General features: G+C 43.1%; 1 protein-coding gene across 1 annotated transcript in view; it reads left to right on the top strand.

The window, feature by feature from the left end:
• Nucleotides 1-370: 370 nt before the first annotated feature.
• The window catches only part of DCAF12 (DDB1 and CUL4 associated factor 12), a 41,758-nt gene continuing 20,032 nt past the window's right edge, over nt 371-22,096 (top strand). The window contains exons 1-2 of the mRNA XM_082623309.1: nt 371-742; nt 1,829-2,083. Coding sequence (XP_082479435.1) covers nt 665-742; nt 1,829-2,083 — 333 coding nt within the window. The 5' untranslated portion in view covers nt 371-664. The remainder of the gene's footprint in view (nt 743-1,828; nt 2,084-22,096) is intronic.

The following is a 22,096-nucleotide window of genomic DNA, read 5'->3' on the forward strand; positions in this document are numbered from 1 at the left end:
GCGCCAGGGCCAAGGTTTGGGGAAACGTGCAGCGCTCAAAGGGAGATAACCAGCGGTGAATGCGGGGTAAAGGCGTGTTGGGAGGGATTCCTTCCCCGAGCGAGGGTAATTGCCCTCACTTCCGGGTGCCTGCGGAGGGCGGGTGGGGCTCCGAGGTCGGGGGCCAGAACCCAGATTCCTTTGCCCCCAGGTCGCCCACCTCCAGCGGCAGTCAAACCACCGTTGAAAAAGGGCTGGCGGCTGCTGAGCAACTGCCGCGAACTCTACAGCGACCCCTAAACCCAATCCTTCTGTCCGCACTGCATCTCCGTGGCGACGCGCTACGAAGTGCGGCTGCGCGGGGATGACGAAGCGCGGGCGAAAGGGAGAGGGTGTTTTGGTTCCAACCGCTCGCCGTCCTTTCCAGATTTGGTCGTTGGAAAGCTTCGGGTTCCTGTCTCCCCTTCCCCTTCCCCTTCCCTTTCCCGGCCCCGGTCCTCCCTCCCTCCCTCCTTCCCTTCTGCCTGCCTCCCTGTTTTTCTACTGCCGCCCGGGGTCCGGGCCATTTTCCGGACCGGACGCACTACGGTGCGCGGCCCCGGGGCCCAGTATATGACCTGCCGTCTTGCTCCCGCTCGCTTCCCCCGCCCCATGTGGCTGCGGGGCCGCGGCGGCGCTGTCCACTATGGCCCGGAAAGCAGTTAGCAGGAAGCGGAAAGCGCCCGCTTCGCCGGGAGCTGGGAGCGACGCTCAGGGCCCACAGGTGAGGGCTTAGAGGCCGGGCCCCGGGTGATAAGGCCGAGGCACCCAGAGGATAGGGTTCGCAAATCAGGGAACCGGAACGAGGTCCAAGGTCTTGGGGGGACGGGGGGCGGGTGAAGAGCGGAGCCCTGGTCAATAGGGTCCGGGCTGGGCCCGCAGGAGTTCACTGGAAAGCAGATAGGCCGCAGGGGTGAAGAGCTAAAGGGGAACGTGAAAACGAGACATATTCCGGGGAGGCCTGCAGCCGGGAACGGGGCTTGAGGAGGAAACAAACTTGGTCTCTGAGGAAGGGAAACCGAAGTCGAGGAGAATCGGGAACAAAACCTCCCGTAAAATACCGGGAGAGACAGTGAAGTCCGCCTTCCTGTGGCCCGGGGAAGGGGAGATGATTGCGTCTCTCATATAGGAATGAGCCTCCCTTTGGATACCCAAACTCTGAGCTGGGCCTTTTGGCACTTGGACCCCTAGATGAAACAGCAGGTTCCAGGTATCACTCCTGTCCTGCTCTCTGGGTCTCTTCAGACTCAGATTTCCCGTGCCTCCCACCCCATTGGTGTTTAATTTTTGGAATTCTGTAATTGCTTGGAGCGTGGACCTGGTGACAGGAAGGCGGCCACTGATCCCTATCCCTGAAAGACCTGGGACCCCAGTTGGGCTCCTTGGGTTGCACCGTCCATGCTTCACGGGGAGTACAGGCTGAGAGGGAGAAGGGGGCCCATTAGAGATGCAGCCCAGGTCTGTATGTTAATCTCTCGGCCCTTCACTCCCTTCTCTATCAAGGATAGCTTTAAGGTACCTGAATCCCTCACTTATAAAAGGCCTTAGTAAACCTTTCGTACTTTTTTCTGCTTACATTCCTTTCTTTTTTCAGCCCTTGTTTTCCATAGGTATCACTATGAGCAGCATCTTTTCAATGTTGGAAGAGTTAAACTGGACTTCTAGATTGACTTTCCTGTTGCATTGTATTTGTATTTCTGTTGTATGTAAATCCTGCAGGATGAATTCTTAGTGATTTCTCCAATACAGTAGGATCCCTTATTCTGACAAAGGTAGCCAAAGCAGTGATTTCTAATTTTGCTTTCCACAGTTTGGCTGGGATCACTCACTTCACAAAAGGAAAAGACTCCCCCCAGTGAAGAGATCCTTAGTGTACTACCTGAAGAACCGAGAAGTCAGGCTACAGAATGAAACCAACTACTCTCGAGTATTGCATGGTTATGCAGCACAGCAACTTCCCAGCCTCCTGAAGGAGAGAGAGTTTCACCTGGGGACCCTTAATAAAGTGTTTGCATCTCAGTGGCTGAATCATAGGCAAGTGGTGTGTGGCACAAAATGCAACACGGTAAGTTTCTGGGTGGATGTGAACTTTCTCCTAGTTCTGGATGTATGGCTCCACATGCCCTAGAATCTCTCACTGCTGGTTTTCCCCATTAGTTCTTCGGGGGAGGAGATTGCCTTATTCTCCTTTCCATTCCCTCCTATCTGTTCATGACTTCTTCTCTTTTCTATTCCTTTTCCCACTTCCACATTTCTTTTCTGGTAAATCTTCAGAGGAGTCTATTTCTTTAGGCCTCTTGCCATATGGATATGCCACTGCTTCTTGATTTTTTTCCCCCCATTTTTATGTTGTCTTTTAAGTCAGAGGCCTCAGAGGAAAGAATGATGGTCTGGGCATCATTCAGGATACAGGATAGTGAAAACCTAGGTGTTGTCTGCTAGGCTAAGGGCATATGTAGAAGTATTTAAACTCGTACTTGGCTAAAGATAGGAATAAGACAAACACTCTCTTTTTAGGGGATAGAATTTAAAGATGTATTTCCTATAAGAAAGGGCAGGGAAGTATGTTCGGTGGTATATTTCAGGATGTATTGGGTTGGCCAAAACATTCATTTGGGTTTTTCCATTAGATTTTATGAAAGACATGAACAAACGTTTTGGCCAATCCAATAAATGTTTGGTCTTTGCAAAGTAGCCTTCTGAAAAGGATTCAGTAGCAAGAAAAATTGAATATGACATGAGTAGGAGAATATTTTTACGTAGAATGACTTAGAAGATAGTTATAAGTGAATGAAGGGGAAATTTTATCAGTAAATTTAATTGAACCAGAACAATTAAAGGCATGGATAAAATGTCAATCCATGATTGGATATTGTGGATATGATTGGAACAGAAGAGCACAAATAGCATGATGTCAGAGGAATGGCAAGTGAGAAAAGACGGGGCCTGCAGGTGGTAAGTGATTTTTTTTTTAAAAATAAATTTATTTATTTATTTATTTTTGGCTGCTTTGGGTCTTTGTTGCTGTGCGCAGGCTTTCTTTAGTTGCGGCGAGCCGGGGCTACTCTTTCATTGTGGTGTGCAGGCTTCTCATTGCGGTGGCTTCTCTTGTTGCAGAGCACGGGCTGTAGGCACGCTGGCTTCAGTAGTTGTGGCACACAGGCTCAGTAGTTGGGGCTCACGGGATTAGTTGCTCTGCGGCCTGTGGGATCTTCCTGGACCAGGGCTTGAACCCGTGTCTCCTGCATTGGCAGGCGGATTCTTAACCAGTGCACCACCAGGGAAGCCCTGGGAAGTGATTCTGATTAACATGTGAGAAAAGATCAGATGTAGGTCCAGCTGCTCTCTGTTTTCACCTCACCCTGGGTGAATAGACAAGAAATGTCATAATGGCTGGGTGAATTTACCCTGGACAGAAACACATCTTGCATTAATTGAAAGAGAAGATGGCTCTAGATCAAGGAAGTCTTAAGTACTAGGAGAAGTATTTATTTATAAAGGACATAGGCAAAGGTTTAAACATGAGTTTTAAGGAACCATATAATATCATGGTGGTTGAGGCCAAGCTTTCACTTCCTCTTTTGTTGAAGGTTGCTTGTTATAAAGAAGCCTTTCAAAACTAAATAGTGGTGGCAAGCTCCTACAAAACTTCCTTTTCCTAGTCTCTCAGGTCACTACTCTTGGTTTAAGAGAACTGTCATCATTGTCACTTGGATTAGGAAGAGTCTTCCATTTAGAGGAATTCATTTCACACCCCATACCGATACAAACCATCATAGTGTTTTGCCCCAGCAAATGTTGCTGAATTTTAAACTGAATTAATCATCGTAGTCTCCTGCTTCTTGAATTTATTGACCCTCTTTTGAAGGTGAGAATAATGTTGAGTAGTAATTTAACCTACTCTTGATACGTGCCTCTTTCTGTCTTCCTGTTTCCTCATGACTTAAAGTGTTTAAGTGGAGTCTTGCTTTCTTTTCTTTTTATAATTAGTGTTTTTCTTTGCTTAGCTTTCAGAACCAAAATTGGGAACCAGGAACAGTGTTCTTGTCTGAACTTTGTAATATTTGGCAAATGATTCTCTTATCTGTGCCTTTGTTTTCCCATCTGTGAAATGCAAGTGCCGAGAAGGTAGCTGTATACATCTTGGGAAATATTTCAAGTTAGCAATATCTTACTTGTTCAAAAATAGTAGTGGTGATAATGAATCCAAAGCCTTTTCCAATGCTCTTGGCACTCCCTGGGACTTCCCTCAGTTTAAAAGGAAAATTACTTAAATAGTTAGCACTATCTTTGGATAATATCTGAAGAGTTTGGGGAGGGAGGAGTTCATGTTGGATTCTCAATAGTCAATTAAATTTTGATGTATTGAAATTTTACCATCAGTGAAATGACTTAAATGTATTCAGTAGGAAAGGTATACCACAACTATTTATATTCTAAAATAGTCTTTTAATATGTATCTGCGGGTTAGAAGTGCTTTTTCTCTTGGCTGCTGTTGGTATTCATGAGCGTTTAACTAAGTGTACACAGGTGCTAAAAAGGCCATTTCCAAGTTAACTGACTTGGGGCTATAGTATAGAAACATTTGCTGAGGCAGTGGGTCATCCTCTGTGAAAAAAACAGTAGAGGTTTTGTAAATTATTCTGTAGCTTGATTGGTGGGGTGGGAATTTCCCTGTGCTATGGGCTAACACTCAAACTAGGGACAGTCCATTCAACCTCTCTGAATTCCCTGGGCCTAATAAGCACAGGAATAAGATTGCTAGCCTATGTTTTTTTTTGTTTGCGGTACGCGGGCCTCTCACTGTTGTGGCCTCTTCCGTTGCGGAGCACAGGCTCCCGACACGCAGGCTCAGCGGCCGTGGCTCACGGGCCCAGCCACTCCGCGGCATGTGGGATCTTCCAGGACCGGGACACGAACCCGTGTCCCCTGCATCGGCAGGCGGACTCTCAACCACTGCACCACCAGGGAAGCCCTAGCCTATGTTTTTTTGCTTTTTTTTTTTTTTTTTTTTGCCACACCACACAGCAGGATCTTAGTTCCCCGGGGGATCGAACCCATGCCCCCTGCATTGGAAGCTCGGAGTCTTAACCACTGAACTGCCAGGGAATTCCCCAGCCTATGTTTTAATCATTAACAACATTACAACACTCATATTTTTACTAAATTATTTAAAGAAGGAGAGGTAGTATAACCTTAATTGAAATGTGGGTTTGGGAACCAGGATGGGTAGGTATATTTTCCTGGTTTAGTGTTACAAACTCAGGTTACGTACAGAGCCATATAGAAAAGCAAAATAAGAGAAGCTTGCCACAAAAACGTTTGAAACAAAAAAACATTTGAAGAGGGGCTTCCCTGGTGGCGCAGTGGTTGAGAGTCCACCTGCCGATGCGGGAGACACGGGTTCATGCCCCGGTCCGGGAAGATCCCACATGCCGCGGAGCAGCTGGGCCCGTGAGCCATGGCCGCTGAGCGTGCGCGTCCGGAGCCCGTGCTCTGCAACGGGAGAGGCCACAGCAGTGAGAGGCCCACGTACCGCAAAAAAAAAAAAAAAAATTTGAAGAGAAAATGTTTAGTTTTGTGCTTTCAATCAGTTGAAGTTTGAGAGGGGGTAAAGATTGAAGTTAGTGGTTTAGGATTCACATATGTATAAGGGATTATTAAAATTATTCTTTTACCATGGAGAGAGGGTAGAGAAGTCACTCTCGGGTTCCATAAACCTTCCCTAAAATTGCAAAAATATCATTAGATGTATATTTTCTGAGCATGATGTGGGAGGGTGGTGTAGGGGAGCAGTCCATAGATTTCATTACATTTTCGGAGGGAATATTGTGAGCCAAAAATGGGTAAGAACCATTGATATTGACAGAGGGTTTAAGAACAGAACCTTGGAGAACACCTACATTTATGGTGCAGGAAGATCTGCTGCAGGGGGAGCAGGGAGGTCAGAGGAGAACCAGGAGAGTACCAAAAACAATTCAAGAAAGTGGATATTTTGAGAGGGTTTGGTTTGGGAAGGATGGTGATAGGCAGAGTGATAATGTGTGCAGAGTTCGAGGTTTTTAATTTTAGACATGAACTCTTATTTCCCATATTTTGACTTTCAAGGACTCACTCACCTATAATAGATAACATTGCTCCTTGCAGCTAGAGTCAACTTCCACCACAGGGAACCATGAAGCCACTCAGTAAGAGGGTGTTAGAAAGGATTTACAAGGGTGATTTGGGGAAAGGCTTAAGTAAATAGGATTTTCACAGGAAAATCTCCTGTGGAATTATTTTCAGCAAGACCCCAAAGCCTAAGTGATAGTGCCAGGCTAACTCCTGTTGCCGGAGCTGCTTTTATCTTTCTCACCAACTCCCAAAGTAATGGTCAGAGGTATACTGCTGACTTCACAGGTAGGCTTGGTGGATCACAATGAAGCAGACAAGATGAGGCTTGGGCTGCAATTTGCTGCCAGATGAGAGGAAGAAGCACTTGGAGAAGCCTAATTTTGGGGGTGGGGTGGAATAGTAGTTACCAGGGTTGAGAAAATAGCTATAATATTATAAACTTGAGTTTACATATTCAAACTCCTGAAATCATAAAAGCAGCATATGAAACTCAGTTTGAGACACATGGAAACAAACAAAGGAAAAATGTGGGAGTTTTTTTCTGACTGGATTTTTTATTCATTCCTCCTCATATTACTATTTTATTTTCCCAGTGGCATTACAGCCCTTTAGAAAATGCTTTAAAATGCTTGCAGAATTCCTTGGGTTTGGCCAAGTGTACATCTCAGGTTAACAGCATTCTTTTTTTTTTTGAATTTTATTTTATTTTTTATACAGCAGGTTCTTATTAGTTCTCTACTTTACACATATTGGTGTATACATGTCAATCCCAATCTCCCAACTCATCTCAGCACATCCCCCCCCACCTCACCCCACTTTCCCCCCTTGGTGTCCATACGATTGTTCTGTACATCTGTGTCTCTATTTCTGCCTTGCAAACCAGTTCACCTGTACCATTTTTCTAGGTTCCACATATATGCATTAATATACCATATTTGTTTTTCTCTTTCTGACTTACTTTACTCTGTATGACAGTCTCTAGATCCATCCACGTCTCTACAAATTACCCAATTTTGTTCCTTTTTATGGCTGAGTAATATTCCATTGTATATATGTACCACATCTTTATCCATTCGTCCATCGATGGGCATTTAGGTTGCTTCCATGAGCTGGCTCTTGTAAATAGTGCTGCAATGAACATTGGGGTGCATGTGTCTTTTTGAATTATTATGGTTTTCTCTGGGTATATGGCCAGTGGTGGGATTGCTGGGTCATATGGTAATTCTGTTTTTAGTTTTTTAAGGAACCTCCATACTGTTCTCCATAGTGGCTGTATCAATTTACATTCCCACCAACAGTGCAAGAGGGTTCCCTTTTCTCCACACCCTCTCCAGCATTTGTTGTTTGTAGACTTTCTGATGATGCCCATTCTAACTGGTGTGAGGTGATACCTCATTGTAGTTTTGATTTGCATTTCTCTAATAATTAGTGATGTTGAGCAGCTTTTCATGTATTTGTTGGCCATCTGTATGCCTTCTTTGGAGAAATGGCTATTTAGGTCTTCTGCCCTTTTTTTTAATATAAATTTATTTTATTTATTTTTATTTTTGGCTGCGTTGGGTCTTCGTTGCTGTGCTCCGGTTTTCTCTAGTTGCGGCGAGCAGGGGCTACTCTTCATTGTGGTGTGTGGGCTTCTTATTGTGGTGGCTTCTCTTGTTGTGGAGCACAGGCTCAAGCAAGGCACTTGGGCTTCAGTAGTTGTGGCTTGAGGGCTCTAGAGTGCAGACTCAGTAGTTGTGGTGCATGGGCTTAGTTGCTCCACGCGGCATGTGGGATCTTCCCGGACCAGGTCTGAAACCCATGTCGCCTGTATTGGCAGGCAGATTCTTAACTACTGTGCCACCAGGAAAGCCCTCTGCCCATTTTTTGACAGGGTTGTTTGTTTTTTTAATATTGAGCTGCATAAGCTGTTTATATATTTTAGAGATGAATCCTTTGTCAACAGCATTCTTATCCGTATGATCCTTCTATATTTTGTAGTTAGGATATTAACCTACTAATTGGGTTTTAGTTTTTTAAATGGCATGTGGTTATTCTTTGTCTAGTAAGAAATGTTCACAGTTATCCCAGAATTAGTCTTTATCTTATTTTGAGAATATTTGACTCTTTTGAGAGGAAGATTTTAGATGTGGAAGTGATAGAATTGCTATCTTGGCAAGTTCCTTCTGCTGGGCACATGTGCAGAAGTGTTTGTAGATTGAAAATCATTGTATAAATGCTTCAAAAAGTCTAAAGTACTATGTCAAGTTAATTGATGTTATTAGGCTTTAGGAAGAGGAGCAGTAGGAATAAGTTTATGCCTCTTATATGTGATGGTGCTAGAGTTGGCTGCCCTTTTCTGACTTGTCTTCATCTTGAGAAGGCCTTGCTTGGATTAACGCAGGTATGGGCCCCAGGAATCCTGTTTCATGTAGTGTGTTGCAGACTTTAGTCACCCTCTGTATGAGAGGGAATTAATGGTCAAGAATGTTAGGGCGTGACCCATGTACTTATGATCAGTTAATCTATAGCAAGAGAGACAGGAATATACAATGGACAAAAGACAGTCTCTTCAATGAAAATTGGTGCTGGGAAAACTGGACAGCTACTTGTAAAAGAGTGACAGAACATTTTCTCATACCATATACAAAAATAAACTCAAAATGGATTAAAGTCCTAAGTTTAAGACTGGAAACCAACAAACACCTAGAAGAAAATATAGGCAGAAAACTCTGACATAAATCATAGCAGTATTTTTTTGGGTATATCTCCTAAGGGAAAAGAAAAAAAGCATAATAAGCAAATGGGACCCAATTAAAAGCTTTTGCACAGCAAAGGAAAGCATCCACAAAATGAGAAGACAACATACTGAATGAGAGAAAATATTCTCAAGTGATATAAACAATAAGGGGTTAATACCCCAAATATGTAAACAGTTTATACAACTCAATATCAGAAGAACAAACAACCTGATTAAAAATTAGGCAGGGGGCTTCTCTGGTGGCGCAGTGGTTAAGAATACGCCTGCGAATGCAGGGGACACGGGTTCAAGCCCTGGTCCGGGAAGATCCCACATGCCGCGGAGCAGCTAAGCCCATGCACCACAACTACTGAGCCTGCACTCTAGAGCCCGCGAGCCACAACTACTGAAGCCCGCACCCCTGGAGCTTGTGCTGCACAACAAGAGAAGCCACTGCAATGAGAAGCCCACGCACTGCAATGAAGAGTAGCCCCCGGTCGCCACGACTAGAGAAAGCCTGCGCACAGCAATGAAGATCCAACTCAGCCAAAAACTAAATAAATAAAATAAATAAATTTATTTTTAAAAAAAGATTGGGCAGAAGGCCTGAATAGACATTTTTTCAAAGAAGACATACACATGACCAACAGGCACATGAAAAAATGCTCAATATCCCTAGTCATCAGAGAAATGCAAATCAAAACCACAGTGAGGTATCATTTCACACCTGTGAGAATGGCTATTATCAAAAAGACCACAAACAACAAATGTTGGTGAGGATGTGGAGAAAAGAGACCCCTTGTATGCTGTTGGTGGGAATGTAAATTGGTGCAGCCACTATGGAAAACAGCATGGAGGTTCCTCAAAAAACTAAAAGTAGAACTACCATATGATCCAGCAATTCCACTCCTGGGTATATATCCAAAGAAAAAGAAAGCAAAACCTCTTAATTCGAAAAGATAACGTGCACCCTAATGTTCATAGCTGCATTATTTACAATTGTATGGAAGCAACCTAAATGTCTTAACAACAGATGAACAGATAAGATGTGAGATATACAGACACACACAGAGACACACATACATACATATATATACATACACTTGCATACAACAATGGAATACTCCTCAACTTTAAAAAATGAAATTTTGCCATTTACGACAACATGGGTGGACCTGGAGGGTATTATGCTTAGTGTAATAAGTTAGAGAAAGACAATACTGTATGTTATCACTTATATGTGGAATCTAAAAAATAAAACGAATGTATATACAAAACAGAAACTGACTCACAGATATAAAGAATAAACTAGTGGTTTCCAGTGGGGAGAGGGAAGGGGGAGGGGCAAGATAGAGGTTGGGGATTAAGAGATACCAACTACTATGTATAAAATAAATAAGCTACAAGGATATATTGTACAACACAGGGAATATAGCCAATATTTTATAACAACTTTAAATGGAGTGTAAGCCATAAAAATTTTGAATCATTACATTGTACACCTGAAATGAATATAATATTGTAAATTAGCTATATACTTCGATAAAAATTTAAAAATTAAAATAAAAGGTAAGGGCCTGAACAGCAGTCCTATGGAAGGATTCAAGAATTTTAGGGCAGCTTTTCTCAACAAGAATGTTGATGGTGTTTTGGTGGTTTCTTCCTTCTCTGGGACTTTACCTCATATTGCTGGAGATTTCACATTCTTGGCTTCTGCTCCATAGATGCCAGCAGTCCCCCTCTACCCTGCACCCTCAGTTATTGTGACAACCAGGCACATGCACGTGTACACGCAGGCACACATGCATGCATTTTCAAACATTGTGCCCTCAGTTGACAACCACCTCAGAGCTTGAGGAGGGCAGTTTTTCTCTTAAGTGATCTGAGCCCTTTATTTCAGGTATAGTCTGTTGGAAGCTTGGGATGTTGGAGAATGAACATAGGAGTAACATAGTGACTCTTGCACTCCAGGCTTTTTTTTTTTTCTAGCTGGATCCTTGATAGACATTACAGTCAGAGAAAAAGGTCTTCTCAAGCTGACACATGGACGTTTTTTCTGTTGGAATGGGAGCAGTGCCCGGGTCTGGTTCAAGATGAATGAGAGTTTTTCCTGGTGATATCTAGGAGTATTGCTTTTTAGCTTGACCTTAAGCAGGATTCTTCATATATTTCCTGGTGTAGGAGATAAAAGGAAGAAACTGACCCAAAATTGGCAACTGGGTTCAATCCAGGATTATGGTTGGACTGCAACATTCGGCTTCTTTTTTTTTTTAAATTAATTTATTTCTGGCTGCGTTGGGTCTTCGTTGCTGCATGCGGGCTTTCTCTAGTTGTGGCAAGTGGGGGCTACTCTTCATTGCAGTGCGTGGGCTTCTCATTGCGGTGGCTTCTCTTGTTGCAGAGCACGGGCTCTAGGCATGCGGGCTCAGTAGCTGTGGCTCGCAGGCTCTAGAGTGCAGGCTCAGTAGTTGTGGCGCACGGGTGCAGAGTAGTTGCTCTGCAGCACGTGGGATCTTCCTGGACCAGGACTCGAACCCATGTCCCCTGCATTGGCAGGGGGATTCTTAACCACTGCGCCACAAGGGAAGTCCCAACATTCAGCTTCTTAAACTGCTGATTCCACTTGAATGCCCTTATATGCCTTTGGATCCTTGGAGGCCATCAGTCCCTCTCACTTGTAGGTGGGGATGTTTTCATCAGGACAGTTTTTGAATGTGAGAAGAAATGGAGTAATATTTCTGCATTTCATTGGCTAGAATGTAGTGGGACAACTTTGTGGTTTGTGTCTGCTTTTACTAAATTTATAACCATTTATTGAGTTTCTCCCATGTATATCAAGACACTGCTTCATGTGGGGTTGCGGTGATATAGAAACAAATCTCAGACAGAGCTGGAAGGGACTGTAACCACTGGCCTCCACTTTTTCTTTTAGAGTTGAAGAAACAGACCCAAAGGGAGAAAAGTTATTTGCCTGAGATTCTGTAATGAGTTAAGTTTGGGTCCTAATTTTCCTTATTCCTTGTCAGAATTCTTTATGTTATGCCAAGTACTCCTCAAACTTTCACTGCAATACCCGTAATGGCCGAGGACTGCCTGACCTCTGCTTAGCTTGGCTGGGCTACAATACATAGCTGCATGCAAAGTTAATAACAACATAGATGCCTCATTAGAAGCGCTAACCAGGAGTGCTCCCGAGAGGAAGTCGTTCCTAGCTAGGGTATTCAGAGAGGATTTCCTAGAGGAGGAAGAGGCTTCAACTATGGGAAGGAAGCAGGGATGTCCATTCCATAGCAGAGTCAGGAATATACAAGGAATGTTGAGCAACTCTGGATAGACCCATTTGGCTGATGCTGGGCAGAAACAAGGGAGAGTGACTCAAGCCGCTGGGGATTTGGTTGACAAGACTAACTGAATCTCCTGTAGGTAACTTTTTTTTTTCTTTTCCTTCTGACTCATGTCTAGTCTTTAATAATGAATAATCCTGTTAATTACCTTTCTTATCTGGAGAATTGAGTCACATGCTTCGCAGCATGGCCCCTGGTGAATTTATGGCCTGTTCCTGCAGCCCTGTAGACTTGGAAGATGGGGAGACGAGGGTAGCTGAGAGCAGAGGTTTGCTGGGAGGTGCCTGGCAGGCTAACTACCTGCTGAAAGTTAGTAATGAGATAGTCTGGTTACTTGATTTGGTTCCTGTTTTCCTTGGGCTCTTCCTTTAGTCTTCTTTTGCCAGTCCACCTTCTTCTAAATTGATGTATATTTGATTTCTGATTGCTTAGGCCTTTGTTTCCTAAGCATGACTCAGGAACTGTCTGCATCACAATCACTTGAGGTATGTGTTTAAAATGTAAGTTTCCTGGTCGCCACTCCAGTACTGATTCAGGATTTTTCCTTCCATGAAACCTAGGAATTGGAATTTTAAACAAGCTCTCAGGCAATTTTTATATGAATCACTGGCTTAGACTTTATGCTGTATAGCAATAATTTTTTTGTCACCTTATTAAATCTAGACCATTCATTTGAATCCTCCTTGTATTTTCTAAACCACACTGAGGGCATAGGTGGGACATCATGTTTAATGGATCTGGAAGAATTTCCTTGTAGGCATCTTGGTTAATATCTGTTCAGCAACCAGTAGTATGTAATCAAATCTTATTTCTGCACTTTGAGGAAGCCCTTGACAAATAATTATTTTCCTTATATGCCAGTTCTGGTCTCAACAGACAAAGAAAGACATTTACCCATTCTTTTTTGTGTGTGTGGCTGCGTTGGGTTTTCGTTGCTGCGTGGGGGCTACTCTTCATTGTGGTGCACGGGCTTCTCATTACAGTAGCTTCTCTTGTTGTGGAGCACAGGCTCTAGGCGCGCAGGCTTCAGTAGTTGTGACACGCAGGCTTCAGTAGTTGTGGCATGTGGGCTTCAGTAGTTGTGACACGCAGGCTTCAGTAGTTGTGGCATGTGGGCTTCAGTAGTGTGGCTTGCGGGCTCTAGAACGCAGACTTAGTAGTTGTGGCGCACGGGCTTAGTTGCTCCACAGCATGTGGGATCTTCCTGGCCCAGGGCTCGAACCCCTGTCCCCTGCATTGGCAGGCAGATTCTTAACCACTGTGCCACCAGGGAAGACCCTGCCCATTCTTTTTTTTTAGGTCAGATCTTAGCTTAAGTCATTACTTTCCAATTTTTTGATCTCTTTACTAGAAGAGTTATAGTAAACAAGTCAGAAATATCAACAAGTTTAAGTCATTTTGTATTGTGTATTTGGATTCAGAGATTCATGGGTTGAATCTGGGCTCCATTTCTTACTAGCTTTGTACCCTTGGACAAGCCAGGTAATTTCTCCTTAGCCTTTCTTTCACCTTTAAAATAAATAGAGTGGAGACTTCCCTGGTGGTCCAGTGGTTAAGACTCCACGCTCCCAATGCAGGGGGCCTGGGTTTGATCCCTCGTCAGGGAGCTAGATCCCACATGCATGCCGCAACTAAGAGTCCGCGTGCCACAACAAAGATCCTACATGCGACAACGAAGATACCACGTGCCTGAACTAAGACCCAGTGCAGCCAAATAAGTAAATAAATACATATTAAAAAAAAATAATAATGGAGTGAGTAGTATCTGCCTAGCTCAGTCATGAAGAAAATTAAATAAGGTGTTGGTAAGCTCGGTGCCTAGAACATGTACTTAGTAAATTGTTGATTTAATTAATGGCGGGAGGAGGAAGTGGTAACAGTAGTTTGATGGTTCTAGCCTTATAGGTGTATTTCTGGCCAAATACATAAGAAGTGACCATTTTTCTACCCTGTAAATTGGTTATTTTCTGTATGTCAGTCACATCCCAAGGAGCTTAAACATTTAAAAATAATTCATTTAGATATAATTTATATAAGAAAAAATACAATTAGGAAATTATAGTTAATTTCATCATAAAAGGGATATAGATAAAAGCAAAATATTTTTCTGTATACAAATTAAAGTGTTAACCAGTTCTGATAAGGATGTGGTGGAACAGGTCATATATTTATTGTCACTAAAACCCTTTTTTGAAAGTAATTTGACATTATGTTTCAAAGACCTGAGTGTATTGTTTGTTGAATGAAGAGCCTAATAAGTATTATACCCTTTGACCTAATATTTTCATACTTTGGAAATTATCCAAAGGAAGAAAGAAGTCTTTTTTAATAAAATAATTATTGGAAGCTATTTTATCAAAATGTTAACAATAGAATACTTAAGTAATTTATGGTAAATCAAATCTGCATGATATTATGGAGGTATTGACATAATTGTGAAGACTGTAATAACACGCAGAGCTTTTGATATGTTAAATGTAATGAGATACAGAATCCTCTCTCTGCTGATTATAGCTATGCACCATTATACATACATGTGATTAAGGACTGAACAGGAACTTGACAAATGAGAAACAGACTTGAAAAGAGGGATAGGATTTTTTTTTTTTTTTTTTTTTTTGGCTGCGTCATGTCTTAGTTGCGGCACACAAGATCTTTCGTTGTGGTGTGCGGGCTCTTTGTTGCAGCATGTGGGCTTCTCTCTAGTTGTGGCGCAGGGGCTCCAGGGCACATGAGCTCTGTAGTTGTGGCACACGGGCTCAGTAGTTGCAACATGCGAGCTTAGTTGCCCCGCGGCATGTGGGATCTTAGTTCCCTGACCAGGGATGGAACCGGAGTCTCCTGCATTGGAAGGTGGATTCTTAATCACTGGACCACCAGGGAAGTCCCGAGAGATAGGATTCTGAGCAATCTTTCTTGCATTTTTTATTTCCAGTATTATAAAGTATTGTCAATAAACTATAATTTAAAAAAAGAAAGTTACTTCAGCTAGATGTTTTTTCTTAGCCTAAAGCAATAGTGAAAGTGGCCTTGCCAGGTTGCTATTCAGTGCTTGTCTTGTTTGCTGACAAAGATTGAGCAGTCAGGAGTATACCTCCTCTCTAGGGAAAGGGTGTAAAGAAAGAGCTTGGAAATACAGTGGTAGGATATACGGCAAAAGGAGTTCCCCTCTGAAGTCACAGAAGTTTTCTGGAGCTCCAGATAACACCTGGAGAGAGTTCTTGCTTTTCAGTGGGCAGATACATAATCATATTATCATTAAGTCTTTGTGCTGTAAGGCTCAGGAAGTAAGAATGAGAGAATAAGGATTATGTTATTGTTTTGAACTGTTATTATTAAAAGTTTATAATCTCTTAATATACTAGATAATTAATTAGTGTGTAATGACAATCTGCTCTCCAGTAGTTTGCAGTTTAGAGATAAGGCTTCCTTTTAATTCTGAGTAGAAGGTCTTATGCCTTGAAATGCTCTGGGGAACAAAAAGCTGAGAATATCTTGTTTTCTTCTGAATAATCTATACATTAACTATTAGTATCCTTCAGTACTATAGGAATTAATTTTCATCTTCCATAGGAAGAAATGAGGATCTGTGTAAAATCAGGCTAGTTGACCAATTCTTTTGTTTACCCTTCTATTCTGTGATTGGATGGTATATCACTTGGAAGTAGGACATGGGCTTTGTATTTAGATAAAGGCAACACTCAGTTGAGTTCTGATTTTACAACCTAAGAGAAATTTTTTACCAAATGTTTGTCAAGGTGCTTGAGGTAGCTAAACCTCTGTGGTGTACTGTCAGAGGCTCTTCACTAGGTGACTTTGGCAGATACCAGGCAAAATCTTAGGTGTCTTGCCAAAGCTGACTCTCAGGACTTATTCCATTTTCAACAGAGCCCTCCAAAATCAGGGGTTAAGAATCAGTTTACTGGACATGTTAACTATAACGCTTGTAAAGAATTATGTTACTGGGAATTCCCTGGTGATCCAGTGGTTAGGACTCCATGCTTTCATTGCCGAGGGCCTGGGTTCAATCGCTGGTTGGGGAACTAAGATCCTGCAAGCTGCGTGTCCCCCCCCCAAAAAAAATTATTATGTTACTTAAATTCAGGATAATTGTAAATCCTAATTTGGTCCTCCTCCCACAAAATCATGATTCTAGTGGGAAAATATCAGAACTCAGCACCTAATACGAAGTACCATTTCTGATTTCAGCAAGCCAGCCCTATAGCCATCTTTTGGAGGAGCAGCTTAGATTCACAATTCAAAGAGTAAGAGATCTTAGCATAACACAGGCACCTGGATTTAGATACAAGAATGTTCACTGCAGTGTGTTTTGCATTACTGAAAATTTGGATACAGCATAAATGTTCGATAACAGGGAATGTGTTCGATAAATTCTAGCATACCCATGCAGCGAATCACCTTAAAGCCATTAAAAATTATTTAAAGGTATATAGATTAATTTGAAAAGGTGTTAAAAGATATAAAATAATATGTATGAGGTCACATTTTTATAAATGGAGAAAAATATGTATGCATTGACTGGGTATATAGTGAAGGACCTGAAAAAAATACACCAAGTGGTAGTAGGTAGTGGTGGTGTTCATTTTCTAATTTCGCCTTTTTCTATGTTTTACAAGTTTATGATGTGTTACTTTTGTAATTTGGACCCCAAAAATGTTATTTTACTTTAAACAACCACATGGGTCTTTCCTTTAATAGACTTGCAATAGAAACAGTGACTCAACTTTCTAGGTGTGACAACTCTTCTAGCTCCTGAACAGTCTAAAATATTTATAGCTATAGAGTCTTGATATTGTTCAAGCAGCTTATTGATCTTGGCCATCCCCCTGTCTCCTGCACAGTAGGATGCAGGTGAGTAGGCAGCAAGCTTTTAGAGATGGGCTGGACAGAATACCCGATTCTCCTGGACACCATTGGAGTCCTGAGTAAGTGCAGCTCATTTCAGGGCCTGTGGTCCTTTCTTTTATCTTTTAATTATGCACGTCATATGTGTTCCCTGAGGGAAAAAAAAATCAACATGCCTGGATGCATTTTTATTTATTATTATTATTTTTTTTTTTAGGAGTTTATTAATTTATTTATTTTTGCTGTGTTGGGTCTTCATTTCTGTGTGAGGGCTTTCTCTAGTTGTGGCAAGCGGGAACCACTCTTTATTGTGGTGCACGGGCCTCTCACTATCACGGCCTCTCTTGTTGCGGAGCACAGGCTCCAGACGCGGAGGCTCAGTAGTTGTGGCTCACAGGCCAAGTTGCTCCGTGGCATGTGGGATCTTCCCAGACCAGGGCTCGAACCCGTGTCCCCTGCATTAGCAGGCAGATTCTCAATCACTGTGCCACCAGGGAAGCCCTATTATTAATTTTTAATATTTATTTGGTTGCACTGGGTTTTAGTTGCGGCACATGGGCTCCTTAGTTGCAGCAAGCAGGCTCTTTAGTTGTGGCCCATGGGCTCCTTGTTGCAGCTCGCCGGCTCCGTGGTGTGCAAATTCTTAGTTGAGGCATGCATGTGGGATCTAGTTCCCTGACCAGGGCTGAAACCTAGGCCCCCTGCATTGGGAATCTTCACCACTGAGCCACCAGGGAAGTCCCTGGACTCATGTTTTTAAAAGCGAGGGTATTCATTTAATAACATAGCATGACCAACTTTCCATGTTAATAAATATCCTGTACTCCATCATTCTTAAAGGCTGTATAATAATCCATTGTGTGGGGCCTCCCTGGTGGCGCAGTGGTTGAGAGTCCGCCTGCCGATGCAGGGGATACGGGTTCGTGCCCCGGTCTGGGAGGATCCCATATGCCGCGGAGCGGCTGGGCCCGTGAGCCATGGCCGCTGGGCCCGCGCATCCGGAGCCTGTGCTCCGCAACGGGAGAGGCCACAGCAGTGAGAGGCCCGCGTACCGCAAAAAGAAATTAAAAAAAAAAATAATAATAATAATAATCCATTGTGTGGATATTCCCAAATCCCCTGTGATGTTTCACTAGTTTAAAATTCACTGTAATTTGGGACTTCCCTGGCATTCCAGTAGTTAAGACTCTGTGCTTCCGTTATAGGGGGCACCGGTTCAGTCCCTGGTCAGGGAACTAAGATCCTGCGTGCTGCACAGCAGGGCCAAATAAATAAATAAATAAATTAAATTCACTGTAATTAAAATTGTTCACCCATCATTATTTCCTTATCATAAATTTCTAAAATTGAAATTGCAGAGTTTACACATTTTTAATTTTTGATACATATTATCTAACCATTTCCTGTTGTGTTTCTGGATCTTGGCTCTCTCCTTTGCTCCTCCCCATCTCCATTTGGAAGAGGAAGTGTATTCCTCTGCTTGATTTCAATTATCCTCTCTTTCCCATACTTAAGCTGCCCTCTTGCCTTTTACCATCTGACTTGGTATAGTCATCCTCTCTGTGCGACCTATGTGGATTTGCTTTCCTTTCTCCATTAACCTCCATCTAAAACACTCTTTGATACTTTGTGAATCTCCCCTCCCCCCATTTTATTAAGCCACCTTGACTTTCTGTTCACACAATTGCATATGTCTATATGCAGATACATGCATTTAGAGGTGTACTCACTAGTCATACAATCTTCCTGATTGTAAGGCCTTTGCTTTCTTTTTTCCCTCTGTCCTAACTTGTAAGTTGCAGGGAGCCATTAAGCCTCAAGCTTATCTTGCCGGTGCTGCTGGTTTCTGGCAGGGATCCCAGTAGGTTAATGTGGAGCAGCCTCATTCTGGGAAATGTTACAGGAGCTGTATGAAGCCTTGACCCTTTATCAGACAGCCTGGGGAGATAGTCTGTGGCACTCCATCCGCATCCCTGTTCCTTCCTTTGAAAAAGCAAAAAGGCTCTGTCCTTCACATGGTGCTTAGTCATTCCTCTGCGAGGATGAGGGTGAGGTTGGGGGTAAACTCTTGGTTTCCTGGGCCTCTACAGAGCCAGCTGTTTGCATTTCCCTTGTATGAAATCTTTTTCATCTAGTGTAGAAGCCATTCTTATAAACTATTGAATGAAACAAACATTAGAATAGAATGTTACTATTAGCTAGTACTTGTTAAGTACCTATTCTGTGCTGAGCCCTGTGCTAGATACTTTACATTTTATTAGACCTCCTAACAACCCTATTAGATAAATAATATTATTCAAGTTTTATAGATAAGAAACAAGATTCAGAAAGGTGAAAGTGACTTGATCAAGATCACATAGCTACTAAGTAACCAATGGAATTCAAACCTAGGTCTCTCCCAAGTCCAAAACTGGAGAGGTTGGGCTTAAGACTTTCTTGGACATGAATAGATGAAGCCTTTTCTCTTCACCTTTCCTGGGTGGCAGAAATGGAGCCCTGTTTTAAGGCATAGGGTTGTGTCTTACCAAATGCATCGGCCTTAGTGTACAGAGTAGATTCTCTCTACATCAGTGCTTCTCCAACTTCAGTGTACTTGGAGATCTTGAGAAACTCCAGATGCTGATTTAATAGGTCTAGGGTGAAGGCCTGAGATTCTTTGTTTCTAACAAGCTTCCAGATACTCCTTTGAATAGCAAAGCTCTAGATCAGTGATTGTTAAACCTGGGCAGTCATTAGATTCACCTGGAGATCCTTGAAAAAAATTCACTTTTACTGGCCCCAAACTCAGAACTTTCTAATTGGAGGAGTTTTAGGGTAGGGCCTGGGAATTGTTTTTAAATATTTATTTATTTATTATTTATTTGGCTGTGCCGGCTCTTAGTTGCGGCATGCGGGCTCTTAGTTGTGACATGCAGGATCTAGTTCCCTGAACAGGGATCGAACCCAGGCCCCCTGCATTGGGAGCACGGAGTCTTAACCACTGGACCACCAGGGAAGTCCCTGGGAGTTGTGTTTGTTTTGTAGTATTTTTTTAAAAAGAAAATTCCCCAGGTTATTGTATTATATTATATTGTATTATAATCAGTTTGAGAATCACTGATCTAGAAGCTAATATATTATGGTTGCACTGTCCCACACAACACAAAAGTGTAAGTGGGCAGTACATTTTGCTTTATTAAACATTTGAGGGGCTGTGTTGGTTAGAGATCGTTTGTTTAAAAGGGTAAGAAATCCACTCACATTTATTGGAAGGGCTAGCTTGCAAACCTGAAGAGCAGGAAGTATCCCTGGATCTCAGAAAAACAACTAGGAGTTGGAAAGCCCCTAGGAACCAGGGATGTCCATGCTTCCTGGCTTCTGTTTCCTTTTCTCTGGGGACTGGCTTTGGTAGAAAATGGCCACCCAGACAGTTTGGTATAGTGCTACCAGCCAGTTCCATATTGCTGAGAGAATTTGAATGACCCAGTCCAGTCTAGCCTCTGGACTGGTTCTCCTTGAGCCAGGAGGCTACCCCAGGACAGTGCTGTGATCTGGAAATCTGGGCTGTATCAAACTCAGCTACAGGCCCCCACTCTGAGTGCAGGGATGTGGGGGCCCCCTAACATCCTTGGGCAGGTCCCCTGAAAGGTGGTTACTGTAAGCACTTACTATGTAGCTCTGCATGGTTGGGGCAGGAGAATAGAACCAAATAGGGTAAACCCTCTGCTCTTGGAATTGGAAGGACATTATTAGCTTAATGGAGAAGAGAGACAAGTAAAGAATTTTTTTTTAAATTTATTTACTTTGGCCGTGTTGGGTCTTTGTTGCAGTGCGCGGGCTTCTCATTGCGGTGGCTTTTCTTGTTGCAAAGCATGGGCTCTAGACACACAGGCTTCAGTAGTTGCAGCACTTGGGCTCAGTAGTCGTGGCTCGCAGGCTCTAGAGCACAGGCTCAGTAGTTGTGATGCACAGGCTTAGTTGGTCCATGGAGTGTGGGATCTTCCCGGATCAGGGCTCGAACCCGTGTCCCCTGCATTGGCAGGCGGATTCTTAACCACTGCGCCACCAGGGAAACCCGAGACAAATAAAGATTTTGAAACTGTGGTAAGATCTAAGTATTGTGAGTAGAAGGCTGTCTTGGGAGCCTAGAAGAGAGGAACTTAACCAGTCTGGACATTAAGGAATGTTCATAGAGGACATGTCTGAACTGAATCATGAAAGGTAAGGACATGAAGGCCAGGTAAAGAAAAGAGTAGGAGGAAGCATTTCTGGCATTGTGAACAGCATGAGCATGAAACAAAATAATTATATTTCATTGAAGAGTCTTCATTGAAGACCCAATGAAGTCAAAAATAAAATAATTATTATTTGTGTGAATAATAATTAATAAGCAGTTCTTTCTAGAGTATAAGATCCATGGCAGGATTTGAAGCTAGAGAGATAGGTAGGGGCCACATTGGGAAGAGTCTTGATGCCATGCTAAGGGGCTTGAATTTAGGTAAAGGGGAACCATTAGATATTTTTTAATTGACTTGGGAGGATTTCCATTTTTATGAAGATGAATGATAATAGTATGGAGAATAGTTTTTTTTTTTTTTTTTCTTTTTGCGGTATGCGGGCCTCTCACTGTTGTGGCCTCTCCCGTTGCGGAGCACAGGCTCCGGATGCGCAGGCCCAGCGGCCATGGCTCACGGGCCCAGCCGCTCCGCGGCATATGGGATCCTCCCAGACCGGGGCACGAACCCGTATCCCCTGCATCGGCAGGCGGACTCTCAACCACTGCGCCACCAGGGAGGCCCTGGAGAATAGTTTTTTTGTTTGTTTTTTTTTCTGTACACGGGCCTCTCACTGTTGTGGCCTCTCCCGTTGCGGAGCACAGGCTCTGGATGCGCAGGCTCAGTGGCCATGGCTCACGGGCCTAGCCGCTCCGCAGCATGTGGGATCTTCCCATACCGGGGCACGAACCCGTGTCCCCTGCATTGGCAGGCGGACTCAACCACTGCGCCACCAGGGAAGCCCCTGGAGAATAATTTTGATGGTGACCTTGCCTGAAGGC

The sequence above is a fragment of the Mesoplodon mirus genome (genome assembly GCF_964341445.2).
Source record: "Mesoplodon mirus genome assembly, chromosome: 1".
NCBI classification, from domain to species: domain Eukaryota; kingdom Metazoa; phylum Chordata; class Mammalia; order Artiodactyla; family Ziphiidae; genus Mesoplodon; species Mesoplodon mirus.